Source organism: Amyelois transitella, chromosome 28 (assembly GCF_032362555.1).
Source record: "Amyelois transitella isolate CPQ chromosome 28, ilAmyTran1.1, whole genome shotgun sequence".
Classification (NCBI taxonomy): Eukaryota; Metazoa; Arthropoda; class Insecta; order Lepidoptera; family Pyralidae; genus Amyelois; species Amyelois transitella.
In genome coordinates this window covers 1,798,191-1,819,438 of record NC_083531.1, presented here as the reverse complement: position 1 = coordinate 1,819,438, position 21,248 = coordinate 1,798,191, and the positions used below count along the sequence as shown (strand labels likewise).

Sequence of the window (21,248 nt, the reverse complement as noted above, 5' to 3'; positions counted from 1 at the left end):
GTACGCATCGGCATGTTTCAATTAGACACAGGGAAATGATTATTTTGATCGAAATAAATGTATAACAGCAGAAAAAAGCTTCATATAGTAGTTTCAACCGCATCCTAATCATATTCCATCAGAATTATTTATTGAAACCATTTTAACCAAACATATGTATAACTACTTTAAAGACTTGAGACCAACAAAATCAGCTCGAAATCAGCGCAGTCTCAAAGCGGGCCCGCAATTATTTGTAATACAAGAAAATCTTCAAAGCAGTCACACTGCGGCGCGGCACAGCAGTTCGAGCGCGGGACGGCGTTTCAATTCACTGTGTTAAATTCGTAGAGTTTCTTACATACATACATACATATGGTCAAGTCGTATATCCCTTGCGGGGTAGACAGAGCCACGTGGCCATTCAGTCTTGAAAAGACTGAATGGCCACGTTCAGCTGTTTGGCTTAATGATAGAATTGAGATTCAAATAGTGACTGGTTGCTAGCCCATCGACTAAAAAAGAATCGCAAGTTTCTAAGCCTATCACTTAGTCGCCTTTTACAACATTCATGGGAATGAGATGGAGTGGTCCTATTATTTTTTGTATTGGTGCCGGGAACCACACGGCAAGAAGAGTTTCTTCTGTTACAATATTCCACGACAAGTTCTGTCCGCGCACATTCAAAAGTAGAATAAATGGGTATCTCATGGATATGCATGTATCATCTTCGTCTTCATCGTCACTCACCATCAGGAGACATTGAAGACAGACAAATGCCTTATCCAATATTGGATTAAAAAGACCCCATGAGGGCCCGCTTTTGAGCTGCATTTATTGTACTCGGGTCTTTTAGCTATACTAACTCCAATATAACCATCGATCATTTATTGATAACATAACATATAATCACGTCTTTAATCCTTGCGGGGTAGACAGAGCCAACAGTCATCAAAAGACTGAAAGGCCACATTCAGCTAGCTGTTTCTTAATTATATAATTGACATTCAAATAATGACAGGTTGCTAGCCCAGCGCCCAGCGCCTAAAAGAGCCTATCCCTTAGTCGCCTTTTACGACATCCATGGGAAAGAGATGGAGTGATCTTATTCTTTTTTCTATTGGTGCCGGGAACCACACGGATATATTGATCGGAGATACTAACTTGCATTTTCAGAATATTCCGAAAGTGTCGTTTATCGAGGCATGTCGAATGGAGACGCTATATCTGAATTGCCTGGAAAAGGTTTTTCTATTTTTTTTTTCTTTAATTTTTTTTTTATGTGTTCGTCTCGCATTGCATGTAGTTTGTGCTTTTTTGTATGGTTGGCCATTAATTTTTATATCATCGAGGTAAGTGTGTGATTTGATTGGTGAAAAAGTTTCTACGTAAGGTCTATAGAAATATACTCAAGAATCATGATCACTAGAACTACTTTACTTTATATCTCGTAATAACTTTTTTTTATTATTCTTTTATTTTAGAAAAGGGTTATGTCATGTCACGCCTGTAAAGTTAGATACACAAGTTTATTATGTGATTAAGTGTCACATTTACAAGGCGTATAATAATTGTTACAATCAACTAAACTTAGCCGTGTGCTTCCCGGCATAAATACAAAAAAGAATTGGACCACTCCATCTTTTTCCTATGAATGTCGTAAAAAGCGATTAAGGGATAGGCTTACAAACTTGAAATTCGTTTTTTAGGCGATGCTAGGCTAGCAACCTGTCACTATTTGAATCTCAATTCTATCATTAAGCCAAACAGCTGAACGTGGCCTTTCAGTCTTTTCAAGACTGTTGGCTCTGTCTTGCCCACAAGGGATATAGACGTGACCATATGTATATGTATATGTATATATATATATATAACAACACAGCTGTTATTATGCTAACAATGATTATATCGTCACCATTGTCATTATGTTGTTTTTTATATCAGTGATATACTTACATGCCGCAACTATTGTCCACATATTTAGTTCCTCAAAAGCAATGATTGATTCTTCTTCCTCCTGGCTTTAGTCCGGGTTGTATCCTCGCCACTCTGGAGAGGAGCCCGGGGTATGCCTTTGACCATGGATCCTGGATTAAGTGAGTCAGGTTTTTACACGAATAAACCTACCTGCTATTTGAATCTCAATTCCATTATGAAGCCATACAGCTGAACGTGGCCTTTCAGTTTTTTTCAACACGGCTCTGTCTACCCCCGCATAGGATATATAAATAATTATCATAAAATAAAGTATCGTTTAGTTAATATTTCGTAACACAACACAACTTACTTCGAGTCTTACTCAATTTGTGTAATTAGTCCCTTATCTATATATATAAAAGCGAAAAACAATCACTTAGGAATCACGAAATCTCAAAATCTACTGAGCCAATAAAGATGAAATTTGACAGGAAGGTAGATTTTAATTAGGAGGGATCCACTAAGAAAGGATTTTTGGAAATTCTATTCCTAAGGGGGTGAAATAGGGGTTGCAAGTTTGTATGAAACTTCTGCATTTTTATTGTTGGACACATGAAATTTATACATTTGCGCGGGCGAAGCCGCGGGCAAAAGCTAGTATACATATATATTTACTAGCTGACCCGCGCAACTTCGTTTGCGTGTATCCCGCTACTTCGACAAATACAGTCAACGCACCAACACATATTGGATACTAATTTTCAATTCACAATAACTTCTCTTTCCCTTAACCGCGTTTAAAATATTAAAATGTTAGGGATGTTAGGGATATGTCTAAATAACACACTGTAAACTGCAAAAATAATCTAAATTAAATGCTCGTGATCATGAACTTAATTATTTTGATAAGGATATATGTATTATTGGTTATATCACCAGTTAAACATCACCCAACGAATTAAATGTTTTTTTAATACAGAAAAGTAGTTTTTGTGACTTAAATAAAAAAGCTGGATATATGTCATCGCGGACTTTTTTGTAGAACTAATAAAGACCAATGTTTTTGCTATACATTGTTCTTACTTGTATCCAACGGTATAAGCGGCGCACGCACAAATGCAATCTTCAATTAGATTTTTTTTCTGACTTCTTGGACATAAATCGCTATAACTCAGCTAATATAGTTTCAATGTATTTCAATTATATATAAAAACCTGTCGGAGAAAATACTCTTTCTATTAGTGAAAACCGCATCAAAATCCGTTGCGTAGTTTTAAAGTTTTATGCATACGAAGGGACTACAGACAAAATGGGCGACTTTGTTTTATACTATGTAGTGATTTAAAAATACATACGTGCATACATTTAATCACGTCGATATTCTTAGCGGGGTAAACAGAGCCACCAGCCTTGAAAAAACTGATAGGCCACGCTCAGCTGTTTGGCTCAATGAAAGAATTGAGATTCAAACAGTGACAGGTTGCTAGGCCATCGCCTAAAAGAAGAATCCCAAGTTTATAAGCCTATCCCTTTATCGCTTTTCACGACATCCGTGGGAAAGAGATGTAGTGGTCCTATTCTTTTTTTTTCGGAAACAACACGGCACATTTGAAAATACAGAACTATTAGAATAGAATAGAATAGAATAGATTTATTTTCAAAATTGGATACAAGGTATCACTTATTGACGTCACATAACTTAAATCTAATTATAACTACTACCTGCTTCCAAAGCGCATGTGTAGAAGAAGCGGCGGAACAAACTACACTGCAGCATTTTCATAGGACGTCAATTTACAAATATTGATCTCTTAAATCTAAATCGTGGACGAATGCACATTGTCTACATTAAAAAACATGTATTATTGTATTACTATTATTACATCAAAAGTATTACATCAAAATCTTGTCAACAGAAGAGCTGATGAACGCCAATGAAACCTCGGAGCAGGTCCTGAGGTTGGTGCCGCCCGAACTTCACAAGTACCTGACCGTGCATGCCAGAAACGCAAGTGGTGAGTAAAAAAATGATATATCACGTCTATATCCCTTGCGGGCTAGACAGAGCCAATAGATTCGAAAAGACTGATTGACCACGTTTGGCTTGATTATAGAATTGAGATTGAAATAGTGACAGTTAGCTAGCCCATCGCCAATAAGAAGAATCCCATCTTTATTACCATATCCCTTAGTCGCCTTTTACGACATCCATGGGAACGAGATGGAGTAGTCTTATTCTTTTTTCTATTGGTGTTGGCATCCACACAAAGATAAAAATAGGAAAAAATCAAACTAAATAATTAACGGCCTCTGTGGCACAGCGGTAGTGCGCTTGTCTGTAACACCGGAGGTCCCGGGTTCGAATCCCGGCCCATGCCCTGGCATGAGAAACGCACTTTATATGAATAAATATAGTCACGTCTATATCCCTTGCGGGGTAGACAGAACCAACAGTCCCAAAAAGACTGATAGGCCACGTTCAGCTTTTTGGCTTGATGATAGAATTGAGACCCGAATGGTGACAGGTTGCTAGCCCATCGCCTAAAAGAAGAATCCCAAGTTTAAAAGCCTATCCCTTAGTCGCCTTTTACGACATCCATTGGAACGAGATGGAGTGGTCCTATTCTTTTTTTTTTATTGGTGCCGGTAACCACACGGCCAACCTTTATATGAATGTATGTAGAAAATATATATATATATATTTTCAGGAAATTCGACAGAAAAATCAGTGTTGAGAAACATTACGGACATAAGGCGAGCCATACAGAGGAACAATGACGCGCAAACAATTTACAACGAAGATATATTCGGTCCGGTACAAAATGACACACTCATCATAGCCATCCAGGTGAGCTTTTTGTATGTTTACTTCATAATTTTTTAAAATTTAGTCGATACTGTGAGAATTCATACAAGGTTTATAGCTCACTAGCCGTGCCCGAGACTTTGTTCGCGTGGAATTGTTATTGTGGGCATCATTGAAGCCCTCAAGGATTAATAATTTTCCCCGTTTTTTTTTTCATTTTCCATTATTTCTTCGCTCCTAATATTTGCAGCGTCTATTCAACACAAAAAAGAATTTTTCATTTGAACCACTAGTTCCTGAGATTAGCGCGTACAGACAAAGAAACAAACAAATTCTTCAGCTTTATAATATTAGTAAAGATGACAAATACTAGCACTACAATATGCTATAATAATATGAACTACTACAATGCTATAATAACTACTATAATAATATGAAAGCTGTCAATTTATATATTTTTATTATATCTTTGCCGTACAAACCTACATTATTAGTTTTAAGTGTCCTGCTTTCATCCACCTGACGTAAAGATGTTGTTTTTTTTTTGCGGTCGACGATGTTGGCAAAGGAATAATGCTTATGGAAGCTAAAAGGTCTGTGTTACATATAGATGTTTTTACCATCATAAATTCTGTATTTTAGGCGATGGGCCTGAAACCTGTCACTACTTGAATCTCATTTCTTTTATTAAGCCAAAAAGCTGAACGTGGCCATTCAGTCTCTTCAAGACTATTAGCTCTGAATACCCCGCAAGGGATATAGACGTGACCATATGTATGTATGTATTCTGTTTTTTTATTTTAACGAATTGATCAGCGTTACACATACAGTTGCCAAAATGTGCTGGTTTCCTCGCGATGCTTTCCCTCACCGTAAGAGTATCGGTTAATCAATCAATCAAAATAATGTGTAACTGAGAAAGGAGTCATAACATCACAAGGCCGAAGTAGAATTGTATCCGTAGTATGTGCAATGGTGCACAAATTCCTTGGCAAATTCGTTTTTTCATGATCATCCAAAATCAATTTTTTCACGTGAACCTGTTGATCTAGTGGTCAGAGCGATCTGCTTTTACGTCGGTGTTCCCAGATTCGATACCCAGCAATGCACATGTTTATTTAGGTACCGTTTTTCCAATTTTTTTTTGTTGCTTTTCTGACGTCCACCGAACACCGCTCGGTCACCCAGCTGATAGTTTTGAATTTTAGTAACCAGAAGCAATTCCTTGGATAAATGAAATCCTTATTATTTCCAAATGTGTTTTTATTCATTTATATATATATATTAAAAAAAAACACTTAAAGATCAGACGGCGCAAATTTTGGCGTCGCCATCTTCCTCCTGGCCAGAATCAAGTCTTTGCCTTTGAGTCCTGTCGGATCAATCATTTTCGGTATCAAGTTAGTCTCTCTCGGCACTATTACTTTTCTCTTTGGCTTCTTCTTCATCTTCTTCGGTTTTGGCGGTTCTTGTCTCCGTTCAATCCAGATCAGTTGTTCCTCCTCGGGTATACCTGTTTGAAACCTGAATTTCCTGGGTACCTTTAACGACAAGTTGTTAATAAAAATCAAGTTTTGTGTTGCGTATATTAAAAACTGTTATTCTATCATCAAGCCAAACAGCTGAACGTGGCGTATCAGTCTTTTCAAGATTGTTGGCTCTGTCTACCCCGCAAGGGATATAGACGTGATTATATGTATTTACTGCTCGCATATTGTGCTTTCCATGTTGGTCCAACACATTAGGTCGTACCAGCTGCTGCAATTTTTTAAATCAGTGCCGTGTGGTTCCCGGTACTAATACAAGAAAGAATAGGATCACTCCATCTCTTTCCCATGGATGTCGTAAGGCGACTAAGGGATAGGCTTACAAACTTAGGATTCTTTTTTAGGCGATGGGCTAGCAACCTGTCACTATTTGAATCTCAATTCCTATCATTAAGCCAAATAGCTGAACGTGGCCATTCGGTCTTTTCAAGACTGTTGGCTCTGTCTACCCCGCAAGGGATATAGACGTGACCATATTTATGTATGTATGTATTTTTAAATCAATCGAGGGATAAGATTCTTCTCATAAGAAGTACATCAAATAGTTATAAGTGTATACTTAACTTGTATCTATTTGAATCTCAATATCTCCATTTGTATATACCTGATATTCATAGCAAATAGTCTCCTTCATCGCTTTGTACCGTGGTATGTGTTCGTGTGTGTGTTTGTCTGTAACCCGCGCGAACATGACCTTGGGGTAATCGGGCTTTTGATACCTGAAATTACCAAAAAATGTAACAAATTTGACCATAGTTCGCCTTAGTTATCTTCTCCATTCAACAAACGATACTTTCGGAATATTCTGAAAATGCCAGTTAGTATCTCCGATCAATATATCCGTGTGGTTCCCGCCACCAATAGAAAAGAATAATAGGACCACTCCATCTCTTTCCCATGTATGCCTTAAAAGGCGACTACAGGATATGCTTATAAACTTGGGACGCTTCTTTTAGGCAATGGGCTAGCAACCTGCCACTATTTGAATCTCAATTCCATCATTAAGCCAAACGGCTGAACGTGGCCTATCAGTATTTTCAAGATTATTTGCTCTCTACCCCCAAGGGATATAGACGTGATACGTCGTATGTATTTATTTCTTTTTCAATAAAAAGACAATGGTTTGCCTTTAATTCAGTAAGTACCTAAATTATACAAAGTAAATATATTGCATTCTCTAGGGCAATACCTAATGCAATATAAATTGACCTCACCTACAATGTCAATAGACCGAACTAATATTTTAAATGCGAAAGTAAGTTTGTTTGTAACCTCTTCTCTTTACGCTTCGTCTTCTGAACCAGTCATCTTGAAATTTTGCATGTATATAATTAAGAGTCTGGAGAAAGGCATTGGTAATTTTCATCATGGTAATTACTATAATTACCGTGGGAATTGCGAAAAATTCTTTTGTAGGTGTTGCTAATTTCGTCGCTATTTTAGAGACGGCGTCAAATTCGTCGGTTTTGGTAACATAACATATAATCGCGTCTATATCCCCTGCGGGATAGACGGAGCCGACAGCCATCAAGACTGAAAGGCCACGTTCAGCGGATAGAATTGAGATTCAAATAGCGACAGGTTGCCAGCCCATCGCCCAAAAGAGGAATCCCAAGTAGCTATATAAGCCTATCCCTCAGTCGCCTTTTACGACATCCACGGGAGGGGTGGGCCTATTCGCTTTTGTGTAGATGGAACCAAAATGACGCGGGCGAAGCTGCTGGCAAAAGTTAGTGGTATTATAATTTCAACGTAGCGTTTTACAGTGTTGTGACGTCACGCTCCTATAAAAATGAGTAATAGCTGAGCTTGATTACCCCGGGGGCCTTAGTTTCATTACCAAATTAACTTCTTTTATGGTTAGGTAGTTTGTTCTTGACCTGGTCGTGGATTCGAATCCCGGTGGAATTTATTAAAAAACTTTATTGCTCATAAAACAATTGTACAATAAATGATTACTATCCATGGGTTTTGTGCACAGTAATATGTTTAACGTAATAGATGTCGTAAAAGGCGACTAAGGGATAGGCTTCCACTTTGTGGCTTTATAATGGAATTGAGATTCAAATAGTGTCAGGTTGCCAAGTTTATAAGCCTGTCCCGTAATCGCCTTTTACGACATCTTTTACGTAAAACATATTACTATGTATAAAACCCATGGCATCATTAAAATTCAAGCACGACGTTGCAACCCCTGTCGACCTTTGTCTGACATTTAAGTTAATTCCTCATTTTAAGAAATGTGTAACATTTGCAGTTCAGATTAATTCGTTTTACTCGACTGCTATATAGAAGTTTATGAATTCATGAGACTTCCAGCTTTTCAAAGCTCAATCTATAGACCATTTAATATTTTATTGGGATTCTTGTAAAGACGGTTCAGACGATGTGCCGTGTGGTTCCCGGCACCAATACAAAAGAATAGGACCACTCCATCTCTTTCCCATGGATGTCGTAAAAGGCGATTAAGGGATAAGCTTACAAACTTGGGATTCTTTTTAAGGCGACGGGCTAGCAACCTGTCGCTATTTGAATCTCAATTCTATCATTGAGCCAAATAGCTGCACGTGGCCGTTCAGTCTTTTCAAGACTATTGGCTCTGTCTACCCCGCAAGGGATATAGACGTGACCATATGTATGTATGTTTGTACGGTTCAGAAGATAACCCGTAAAGAGACAACAAACAAATAAACTTACTTTCGTATGTATCAATCTAGCATGAATTTCAATTCCGACTAATATTAATTAAAGGTATCTATGTTAAAAAAAACAGCCTACTTTTTTCTAGAAATTCCCAAATTAAGTACAACAAAACCTACCTTTGAAATTTCCCAAATTTAGTACACAAGGTACTTTTTATCCTGAAATACTCACGGGAACGAAGCCCCGGTGCGCATTTAGTTTATATATAAAGGCTGTGTATGTCCCGAAAGTAATTGTTTATTAGTTTCTTATAAGAAACTAGCTGTGCCCGCGACTCTGTCCGCGTGGAATAGTTATTTTTGGCATCATTGAGCGTTGCAGCGTAATGTAATATAGCCTAAAGCCTTCCTCGATAAATGGTCTATTCAACACAAAAAGAATTTTTCAATTCGAACCAGTAGTTCCTGAGATTAGCGCGTTCATACAAACAAACTCTTCAGCTTTATAATATTAGTAAAGATAGTAACAAATTAAAATTATATAAAACTAAAATAAATCTAAATAAAACTAATACAGGAAAACTGAAATCTACAAATACATCTAATTACCAGAGATCGGAATAGGTAGATTGAATTTATGTACTTGCATCATGAATTACCATAGAAAGCATAACATAGATAAGCCTCTTTTCCGGGATTCCATTTCAGTACTTACACTTACAGTAAACTACATTGTCCGCGGGTAACATAGGACTACAATTTACGTGAACGAAGTCGGGGGAAATCAGCTACCACTAATATATTCTTCATCCCACATGTAAAAATTCCGGAAAAAATCTTAATAATTTACAAATCCTGCAATCTCGGACGGAGGCATGTCCATATTAATATATACGTTTCAGTTCATTGACCCCAATTCAATCTACCTATTCCGATTTCTGCTTATTACATAGTTTCTTACCAAACTAGATCCCAGTGGTTCATGTAAACAGGCGCCGGCATGACAATCTTCATCCATCTTAATATATCTAATCTGTTAACAGATTTAAAAAAAAAATTGAGAGCAATGAACTTGCATCCATAATGCAATTATGTTGATTTTTAGATGGTAATAAAAGATTAGATTAACATTGTTTCTAATATCTATATGAGTCGCTAGCAAACCTAAAAAAGGGAGTATAATTAGTGTCCTCCTTCAGAAAGTAGTAGCGAAAAGTTATTCAAATTCGCCTAATGTGGTAGGTTATTTGATTTAGACGGCCTCTGTGGCGCGGCGATAGTGCGCTTGTCTGTGACACCGGAGGTCCCGGGTTCGAATCCCGGCCAGGGCATGATGAGAAACTAACTTTCTCTGATTGGCCTGGGTCTTGGATGTTTATCTATATAAGTATTTATTATAAAATATAGTACCGTTGAGTTAGTATCTCGTAACACAAGTCTCGAACTTACTTCCGAGGCTAACTCAATCTGTGTAAGTTGTCCCGTATATATTTATTTATTTATATGACAGAAATGAAATGAAACAAAAAGGTCATTGCTTTGAGATTCAATGCTTTGCATCAACTTCACATGAACAAGTCCTTCACAAATAGTAGAAGACCATTTTGGATACGTTCATATTCATTGAGGAATTGCATTTAATGAGGTATATTTAGGGCGTAGAATAAAAAAAAATTGAGAAAATTCAAAATGGCGGCGAAGTCGCGTCTCCGCGCCCCTCAGGTACACGAACCCATGACTCCCATGTGACCTCGAATCCTTATGGGGAAAACTTACCCGAATTGGATGAAAGTAGAAGCTGCTTTAGATGAATCTATCCCTTTGCATGTTATACTTACCTCGTCCAATTCTTCCTGATTCCCCAAGAAGGTCCAGTCCGGGATTTGAACCAAGTGCAATGCGTCAGGGGGTACCGTGGGGGCAGACCGACGCTCCTGGAGAACTTGATGAAGTCTGTGCCGTATAGTTTGCGTATCCCGCCAGATATGAGCTGAAATAAAAAATAAATAAAAATATGGCGCCCGTGTTCTCTTTGGAGAAGAGTCAAAATTTTTTAATTATAATTATAAATGTTGGTCATTTTTCTATTCTTTTTTTTTATGTGGCCGTCTTGCTACAACGGTTTTCTTCTGGCTTTAAATCAGTGCTGAACGTGATCAGCGTATCACTAAGCCAGGAGCTGTTATGGTATTCACCTATAGGTATAAATACTTTTTTGTGAGATGAGCTGTGATTGTCATAATAAATTATTTCCTTTCTTTCTTCTTCTTACGCGCTAATCTCAGAAAAAAGATCTAATCTAACTCATCTAAGAAAAAATATTTTTGTGCTGAATATATCATTTATCGAGGAAGGCTTACGGCTATATAATATCACGCTGCAACTTTAGGAGCAAAGAAAAAATGGAAAATGTGAAAAAAAACGGGGAAAATAATTCATCCTTGACGACAACAACTATTCCACGCGGGCGAAGTCGCGGGCACAGCTAGTTCATAATATAAGTTGGGATTTCTGACCTTAATATGATCGAAGTAATGTATGTTGATCATTGGAGGCCGTGAGGGGTCTTCCAGCATCAGCAGTCTCATGCCATCTATGTGATTGTCCGTTATGCATTCCTGTAACAATGATTACATAATGATGGGTCTGATAAGCAAACGACATCGACAGCGTCGGTGATACCCGGTTAAAATGCGTGATGCGCAGAAAGGCACAGGTTCAAATCCCACCTCGGTCATGTACGAATGACTATATTCTAAGTTATGTACATTAGTTTGAATACTAACCGATGCTCGTACGGTGAAGGAAACATCGTGAGGAAACGTACCATACATACATACATATGATCACGTCTATATCCCTAGCGGGGTAGACAGAGCCACCAGTCTTGAAAAGACTGATAGGCCACGCTCAGCTGTTTGGCTTAGTGATAGAATTGAGATTCAAATAGTGACAGGTTGCTAGCCCATCGCCTAAAAGAGGAATCCCAAGTTTATTAGCCTATCCCTTAGTCGCCTTTTACGACATCAGTGGGAAAGAGATAGAGTGGTCCTATTCTTTTTTGTAATGGTGCCGGGAACCACACGGCACTACCAAAACGTACCATTCAGGCAACTGGATGTGTAACCATGGATCCAATACGGGTTAGGGTTACCTGCAAAGGTTGCGGAAGTCAGATGGAAGTCGCTTCGCGTGTAAACCTGACTCACCCAATCCAGGATCCATGGTCAAAGGCATATCCCGGGCTCCTCTCCGTGAGGATGCAACCAGAACTAAGTTTATTAGCCTATCCTTTAGTCGCCTTTTACGACATCCATGAGAACGAGGTGGGGTGGTCCAATTCTTTTATTATATCGGTGCCGGGAACCACACGGCACATGCCTAAATATAAGGATGAAATAGATACCTTATATTGCGGCAGTCCCAGCTCCTCAGACATCCATTTCACCACGTCTTCCTCGCTCCAGGTGAAGGCTGCTGGGAAGTTCAGCTGTTCGACCACTTCTGCTGCCAATTCGTACAGGGTCAACGGAGTCTTTAGGCATGGGTTTAGTTTCCTTAAAAAAAATAATAACTTTGTGTATTTGAATAGTTATGGAGTCGGTTGCGAATTATCTTCCTCCTTCCTTCCTAGAAGAGTTGTGTCTTTTAAGATTTAATACATACATACATACATATGGTCACGTCTATGTCTCCTGCGGGGTCTCTTAGGGTCTCTTTCCACTGGGTCTGGTTTTCGGCGTTCTCGGTAACCAGGTCAGGCGGCAGTCGCTCTACGCAATTGTTTTACCAGGATTAAGTGCCGTGTGGTTCCCGGCACCATTATGAATAGGACCACTCCATCTCTTTCCCATGGATGTCGTGAAAGGCGACTAAGGGATAGGCTTATAAACTTGGGATTCTTCTTTTAGGCGACAGACAAGCAACCTGTCACTATTTGAATCTCAATTCTATCATTAAGCCAAATAGCAGGCTCTGTCTACCCCGCAAGGGACATAGACGTGACCATATGTATGTATGTATGTATGTATGTATGTATCAAAGAAGCAGTCGTTGATTGAGTCCATACGGGCTTCCATATAGTTTAATGGCGTTACATTTCGCACTTATTTTTTTTGCTAAAATTACTTTCTTGGGTAACGATTTGTATGAGAAAATTTATGCGACGATCATGCCAAAAAAATCGTGCGAACTGATGATTGAGAAAAAAGTACATACATTCATATGATGTATTTTTCCCTTATAAGAGTAGACAGAGCCAACAATCTTTGAGTTGATCTTTTTATTAAAATGTTAAAAGACTGAAGGGCACGTTCAGCTATTTATGTAAATGAAGTTGTCGGATTAGTTTTCCATTTTTTACACTAGATGGCGTGCTGCCATATTAAAACGCGCTATAGTTGTTTTTACAATTTTTATATAGTGTTTGACAATTTGTATATCTATAGTCTTTAATACAGATTACTTACTTCTTATTCCAAGTTTTTGGACCCAGTACGGCAGTGTCTAGGTAGCCATTAGTCATATTAGACTTAAAGACCTTAGTAATAAAGACTCACTTGGGTCTAACATAAGGGTCCTCCTTAGGGTAGCAGGTGCATTCCGCGCACGTGGTCTTATCAGGCGACGGGTACACGACCTGCCTCGGAGGCACCACTATAGATGGCGCTCTACGCGGTATGTGAAGCTTTTTCTTCCTCCGCGGCGGCGGGGGCGCCTCGGACTTCTTTCTTTTCTGTTTGTGGATGGGAATAGAATAATATATATGTATATATATATTAATCTGAACAATGTATTCCCTCGTCCACATTCTATTCTAAGTTTAATTGATATTGTGAAGTTGACGTTGTTGAAGAAATGCTGCAGTGCAGTGTGTTACCGCTTCTTCTGCACTGCCTTGGAAGCGGGAGTCAACTTAGTTTTAAGTAATTTATTTGACGTCAACCAATGTTGTTAAACCATACGTTTTGACAATTATTAAGCGATATGAAGTATCCTATAATAATGAATAAAAATTTTGAATTTGAATTTTGAATGAATACATCCATACATTCGTCCATTATGCAGTATGCAAGTGCACATTATCGCCCCACCAACTTTTTTCTGTTTGGTCAGCTGGTAGACTGGTAGAGAATGCCAAAAGGCATTAATTCCGCCTTTTGTAAATTTTCTTGTTCAATGAAGTTTAAAATAAATACAATAAATAAATATAATAAAATTGTAAACTAACGATGCCAAAAAAATCGATATGGGGAATCTAAATAAGACTAACAGAAGCCAAAAATGTGGTTTTTAGAATTTCTGATTGTCTGTCTATCTTTATGTTTGTATTCGCATAACGCGATAACGATTGCACCGATTTTAATGCGGTTTCCTTTAATATGTAAGGTTTAGTCTAACGTCAAAATTGGTACTTATAGAAAAATTCTTTTCTGTATAATGTGTCTCTGAATACGACTATGCAGGCAGAGAGAAGTGAGTTATAAGTGTAGTGGATCTTTATCTAGCTGGGATCACGTTTACACATCTAGTTGTCTGAATGTGCAGGTTTTCACAAGACGTTTTCCCACACCGTAAGAGCATGGAATGATACCGGACGAATTCTACTTAACCAAAGCGTCATCAAGTTCTGTGATAAAGTTTAACAAATAATACGTACGACAACTATTTCTTCATCAGACATTTCAGTTATAAATTAAATAATTTAAATAAAAATACATAAAAATTGTGTTACAACGATTGACAGCTTGTCATTGGCGTTTGGTGAAATTGTTTTTTTTTTTTATGTGACAATGATTCTTGGACGAAAGAAGACAAAATATTCTAAGGTTATTCAACCTATTATTAAACTGTTACGAGCCAAAAAAAAACGAGATAATTTTTTATTACAATGTATACCGCATAAAAGTATAAAATTAATATTTGTCTCTCCGGCTCTTTAGAATAGGACCACTCCATCTCGTTCCTAATCTCTTCTCTGACATGAAATGTAATAAATATTTGTATTTTACATGGATGTCGTAAAAGGCGACTGACTAAATTGATGAAGTAGTTTAATGGTGACTAACGGATAGGCTAATAAACTTGAGATTCATGTAGACTTGCAACCTATCACTATTTGAATCTCAATTCCATTATATAATAAAACTATACAGCTGAACTTAGCCATGGATGTCGTAAAAGGCGACTAAGGGATAGACTTGTAAACTTGGGATTATTCTTTTAGGCGATGGGCTGCAACCTGTCACTATTTGAATCTCAATTCTATCAGTAAGCTTAACAGTTGAACGTGGCCTATCAGTATTTTCGAGACTGTTGGTTCTGCTTATCCCGGAACGTGATTTAGACGTGATAATATGTATGTATCGATAAGTTTAAATGACATAGTATATCTTTATACTATAAATATCAACTCGCACTTAATTGGATTTTCATTGATAAAGCCCCGTTTAATTTCAGGTACACACCCGCCTGACTTACCTCCGTCACCTCATCGTGTCTCTGGCCCAGGCGAGGGGTATAGACAAAACATTGCTTGTGTTCTCGCACGATTACTATGATGAGGAGATCAACACTCTTGTTAGAAGTATCGATTTTACTAAGGTACGCTACGTATTTGTTATAAGAGATAGGCTTAACCGCCGAGCTTGCATGAAGAGAGTTATTAATGTGGATGAAGCGAAGGAACTCTTCTCTTCTCTGCCTACCCCCCCGGGAAAGAGGCGTGATTTTATGTATGTATGTATGTAGATAGGCTTATAAACTTGGGATTCTTCTTTTAGGCGATGTGCTAGCAACCTGTCACTGTTTGAATCTCAATTCTAATCATCAAGCCAAAAAGCTGAACGTGGCCTATCAGTCGTTTGAAGACTTTTGGCTCTGTCTACCCCGCAAGGGATATAGACGTGACCATATGTATGTATGTATGTTTAATTTATCATTATGACCGGGATCAAATGCTATAAAATTTTTGGGAATCCAAGCCGGAAATCGTGAACAACCGGCGCTTTGTTTAAAGTTTTATCAGAGTAAATAAGTTTTTTTTTTTACAGGTGATGCAAATTTTCTACCCGTACTCAATACAGACCCACCCCCACGAGTTCCCGGGACGGGACCCCAACGATTGTCCCAGAGACGCCAAATACGACGCGTGAGTATTCTCCAAATGATTCCTACTCGTAATCTACACGGGAAATTACCTATTTGTAGATTTGTATGTTTGTAAAGAATAAACTGAAAGACCACTGGACTGATTTTCACGAAATTTGGCACAGGTACAGAATAGACTTGCGGGCCTTTTTTTTCTGGAATTTCTCACGGGAGCGAAGCCCCGCGCATCAGCTAGTCTTCATTAATTTGGATAGTTTCGCGCTGTTCCATACAAAGTAAAATATTTTCTAGGCAAAGACTTGCTGACATGATATAATGTCTTTATGTTCTGAAATAAAATGTTAATTATAATTATTTATGCATGAAACCTTTTATTTATTCATTTAAGTTTATAGCACACAATGTAAGACTGTATATATAAAAGTTAAACATGATGCTAATGCATTGTCTATAAGTCCCTTTTCTAATGTTGAAAAGCAATGTTTTATCTTCTGTCACTTTCTACCACTCCAGTGAACCTCAAAGCTAGAAAGAGACAGAAGATTAAGACATATCTCCCAACTGATCGCTAATCTATGCTACACCCATTTGCGACTCGTGAGTCTTAACTTTGGCACCTCGACCACATCAGTTTTCACTTCAGCGTTTGTAGAATTGAAGTTTTTTTTTTCTAATTTGTTTTTATTTGATTTTTTTTTACCAGAGCAATAAAACTAGGGTGCAACAACGCGAAACACCCAGACCTCCACGGTCACTACCGCGAGGCGGAGTACACGCAGACCAAGCACCATTGGTGGTGGAAGGCGAACAGGATCTTCAACCAGCTACAGTGCACTGCGGGACATACAGGTCAGTCAGTCAGTCATCAATATAACTAGAGTCTCTAACCAGAGTGAAAGAAACTCGTTATTTCTTCTCTTGCTCAATTAAACGACCCATCCTTGTAGCGACCACTGAGGTAACTGCTTAACCTACGCCAATTTCTTTTTGGAAAATGAAATCAAGGGTGGCTACCCCTGGAATCGTCCACAGAGGTAACGGATTAACCTACCGTGATTTCCTACATAAGATGGCGACCCATCCTAATAGCGACCGCAGAGGTAACTGCTTAACCTACTGTAATTTTTCTTGCTAAAGATTGTGACCCATCCCAGTTGTGACCATAGAGGTAACTGCTTAACCTACCGTGATTTTCTTGCTAAAGATGACGACTCATCCCAGTTGTGACCATAGAGGTAACTGCTTAACCTACCGTGATTTTCTTGCTAAAGATGACGACCCATCCCAGTTGTGACCATAGAGGTAACTGCTTAACCTACTGTAATTTTTCTTGCTAAATCTTGTGACCCATCCCAGTTGTGACCATAGAGGTAACTGCTTAACCTACCGTGATTTTCTTGCTAAAGATCATGACCCATCCCAGTTGTGACCGTATAGGTAACTACTTAACCTACCGTGATTTTCTTGCTAAAGATGACGACCCATCCCAGTTGTGACCATAGAGGTAACTACTTAACCTACCGTGATTTTCTTGCAAAAGATGACGACCCATCCCAGTTGTGACCATAGAGGTAACTACTTAACCTACCGTGATTTTCTTGCTAAAGATGACGAGCCATCCCAGTTGTGACCATAGAGGTAACTGCTTAACCTACCGTGATTTTCTTGCTAAAGATCATGACCCATCCCAGTTGTGACCATAGAGGTAACTGCTTAACCTACCGTGATTTTCTTGCTAAAGATGACGACCCATCCCAGTTGTGACCATGGAGGTAACTGCTTAACCTACTTGTACTTTGTGACATCATTTTAGAATTTACAATTAAAAAAATGTTAATGTTGATGTAAAACTAAATTTGTAAACACTAATATGTCTAGTCTTTGTTATATGTAAGGGCCCGGGTTCGAGTCCCGGCCAGGGCATGATGAGAAAAGATGACTTCTCTAATTTTCCTGGATGTTTATGTATATAAGTATTTATTATAAAATATAGTATCTGAATACATACATACAGTCACGTCTATATCTCTTGCGGGGTAGACAGAGCCAACAGTCTCATAAAGACTGAAAGACCACGTTCAACTGTATATCTTAACTATGGAATTGTGATACAGAAAGTGGCTGATTGCTAGCCCATCGCTTAATAAAAAATCCCAAATTTATAAGCCTATCCCTTAGTCGCCTTTTACAACATCCATGGGAAAGAGATCGAGCGGTCCTATTCTTAAGTGCCGAGAACCACACATCATTTGTTCCGTACATATTTAATGTTTATTTAAGCCCCCTTTTTTTCAGGTATGGTACTCTTCTTGGAAGAAGACCACTACGTAGCCGAAGACTTCATTCACATGCTGAATCTTCTCAAGAGTACTGCGGATAAGACCTGCCCGTATTGCGAAATTTTATCCCTAGGGACCTACCTTAAAACTTACCAGTACCACGTGAACGGGGATAAGGTAAGTGTTGATACGTACATCTATCTATACTAATATTATAAATGCGAAAGTTTGCGAATATGTCAGGATGTCAGTATGGATGTTTGTTACCCTTTCACGCAAAAACTACTGAACCGATTACGATGAAATTTGGTATGTAGGTAGCTGAAGACCCGGAATAATATATAGGCTACTTTTTATCACGGAGTTACACTTAATTATCATCATTCATATAGTTTATAAGCCTATCCCTTAGTCGCCTTTTACGACATCCATGAGAAATGAGATCGAGTGGTCCTGTTCTCTTTTATATTGGTGCCAGGATCCACACGACACTCAATAAGATGATTTTTTTTGTTTAAATAATTTATGATGATGTATGCTTTAAAATAATATTCTCAGGCAACAGCTGGTTTAAATTATTTTTTTTCGCAAATTTAACTTTATAACTATATCTGTATATGACGTGAGAAATTGATAGGTAATTCAGGCACGTCTCATACAAATAAAATGATTATAACACAACCGTTATGACATTCACAGCTTTATGTGTGCAAAGCTTTTAAATGTCGCTTACAAGTTGCGTGTTATTAAAAAAATTCACAACTAATATTGTATGTGAGCGCACATCGTCATATTTATCACTCATTCTTGCTATATTCCCGGAGTTTCCTCTCTGGAATGGAGCCCAGGGTCTGCCTATGAAATAATCACGAAAACGTATAATGTTTATCTCATTAAAATTCTTAGTTCATCAAGATAACATTTAGCACATTAAAAATAAATAATATATGACTTCTTTAAAAAAATAAAAGACAATTAATTCTCAATTTTTTTCTTAAATCAGACGAATTTATAAGTACATACATATACCAATCCCTGAATATTATTTAGTTTTGCGTTAATTTGCGTTTTTTTATATATCAAAGTATTATGGATTAGAATATCATGAATAAAAATATAATATTTAAGAGTTTTGCCCTCAAGTTTTCATTAAAAAAACTTTGGATTTTATTTTCACATTATAAAACATTTATATACATATAAGTGATTACTCATTTATATGTGTAATATTTAAATTGATGTCTATAATATAACCTTACAAGATAATCTTAAGCCTACCTTGTCAAGATTTGCAAATAAAAACCGAAAGTAAATTTAGTCTAAAATTGAAGGTCGTTTCTCATTGGCCCTACGAACGGTTCGACGACATAGTTATTCACCGTCGAGAGTTCAGCAGAACTTTTCATCGTCCAATCATTCGTCGAAAAAATATTATTTTTTTGTCGACGAATCGTTTTTTGATGAAAAATACTCTCGTCTAATGTTTATATGACGAAAAATTTGTCGTCGAACCGTTCATAAGTTGAACGACCCATACGCGAACAGTTTCAAATTGAACTACTTACACGAAAACTTGAGTGTTTAAAAATTGAGCTTATTATGTGTTCATTAGTACAGTACATAGTTTTTAAGCTAAAATAGGCTCAGCTTTAGCCGCCAAGCGAATATAGTCGTTATTACAACAGCGGAAGAAGCAACTCACCCTGAACTACATACAGCAAGTGCACGCGGCGAACGAGGAGCGAAGGAGACGGCAACAGGAATCGCAAACGTGGAATTTCCAAGTTTATCCCAATTTGTATTCGAGTAAACAGAAGGTGTTTATTTTTTTGCTTTAAAGTTAGTTACGGTACGGGTGTTGGAATGCCTCCAATTTTAAAAATAAAGAAATGTTTACTTTATTTTTATTTATTTATGTACACAAAATTATATACTCTTGACGTGACCTTTTGCCAGGAAGTCCTTAATTTGATCAAGATACGTTTGTACCCGGAACCGCCGAAAAAGCTTGCGTGAAGAGAGTTATGAATGTGGATGAAGTGAAGGAAGTATGCAGAGATCGTGGCAAGTGGAAAGATGTGGCCTCTGCCTGCCTACCCCTCCGGGAAAAACGCGTGATTTTATGTATGTAGGGTAAATTATTTACAGTAAGCATTTAATACAGTAATTGTAGTACAAAGCTGCATATCTCTTCCAGTTAAATAAAAATATATTATTATTAATGAATAAATTATAAAAAGCAAATTATTGCGGACTTAAGCAAGTTTGGCACAAATTATCTTAAGGCGACCAATAAAATAAAAAAAAATTAATCGTTTCACAGGTGCAACAAAAATAATTGCCTTATATCTAGTGGTCATAACTTCTTTAGTTTGCAAATTAATTATTAGCATTAAATTTAAATTAAATAAGTACATACCTAAAAATGTTTTCAATTATACATAAAAATTGGTGGCATATTCAATATCTGTACTAAGAAATTTAAAATAATAGCTGAATTAGAATATATTGTTTCTATTAAGTGCGTACGCACTGAATAAGAACTGTTTTTTTTATCTAGTAGTAGATAGACGCGCTATAAGTTGCCTTAATTGGTGAAAATTACAGCTTTTTTTGGGTGCGTGTGTATATAGCTGCTATTTTGATTATATCCTGAAGTCAGATCAAGGGATTGGACTTTATTCCTTTTTTTATGAATAGACTACGGGTTAGCTACTCACTTTTCATTGCTTTAAATTCTTTTGGAGCATAGACAAAAATTGTAATCATTGAAACCTGGAAAATCGTGCAATAAATAAAAAATAAAATCATCAATAGAGAAAATGAACTATTTTTTTAATAGCATGCAGTATTTTAAGCTTTGTAGTTGAAGCATGTATTTTATAAATATTTCAGTGCTTAATATTAATGGTAGAGAAAAATGACCTCTGTTCTTGAAAATTGAAATTTGTAACTTAGGAGGTCAGGT

The 21,248-nt window shown here is 37.4% G+C and overlaps 2 protein-coding genes across 6 annotated transcripts in view; one reads left to right on the top strand and one right to left on the bottom strand.

Annotated features, from left to right (window-relative positions):
- Positions 1-21,248, top strand: part of LOC106133709 (alpha-1,6-mannosyl-glycoprotein 2-beta-N-acetylglucosaminyltransferase) — a 35,952-nt gene that overhangs the window by 8,270 nt on the left and 6,434 nt on the right. For 2 of the 5 annotated variants that reach the window (XM_013333521.2, XM_060952245.1), the window contains exons 3-10: positions 1,156-1,224; positions 3,813-3,911; positions 4,605-4,744; positions 15,351-15,494; positions 15,944-16,041; positions 16,705-16,850; positions 18,297-18,457; positions 19,966-20,097. In XM_013333521.2, the coding sequence (XP_013188975.1) occupies positions 1,156-1,224; positions 3,813-3,911; positions 4,605-4,744; positions 15,351-15,494; positions 15,944-16,041; positions 16,705-16,850; positions 18,297-18,457; positions 19,966-20,097 (989 nt within the window). The remainder of the gene's footprint in view (positions 1-1,155; positions 1,225-3,812; positions 3,912-4,604; positions 4,745-15,350; positions 15,495-15,943; positions 16,042-16,704; positions 16,851-18,296; positions 18,458-19,965; positions 20,098-21,248) is intronic. The other 3 variants (XM_013333522.2, XM_013333524.2, XM_060952246.1) reach the window with 3 other exon arrangements.
- LOC132903541 (uncharacterized) lies at positions 6,001-13,644 on the bottom strand (the record flags this gene model as incomplete). Its single annotated transcript, XM_060952107.1, has 7 exons — positions 6,001-6,243; positions 6,854-6,968; positions 9,853-9,924; positions 10,730-10,881; positions 11,408-11,509; positions 12,298-12,448; positions 13,451-13,644. Coding segments are annotated over 7 exons (1,029 nt in total), but the record flags the coding sequence as incomplete, so codon positions are not given.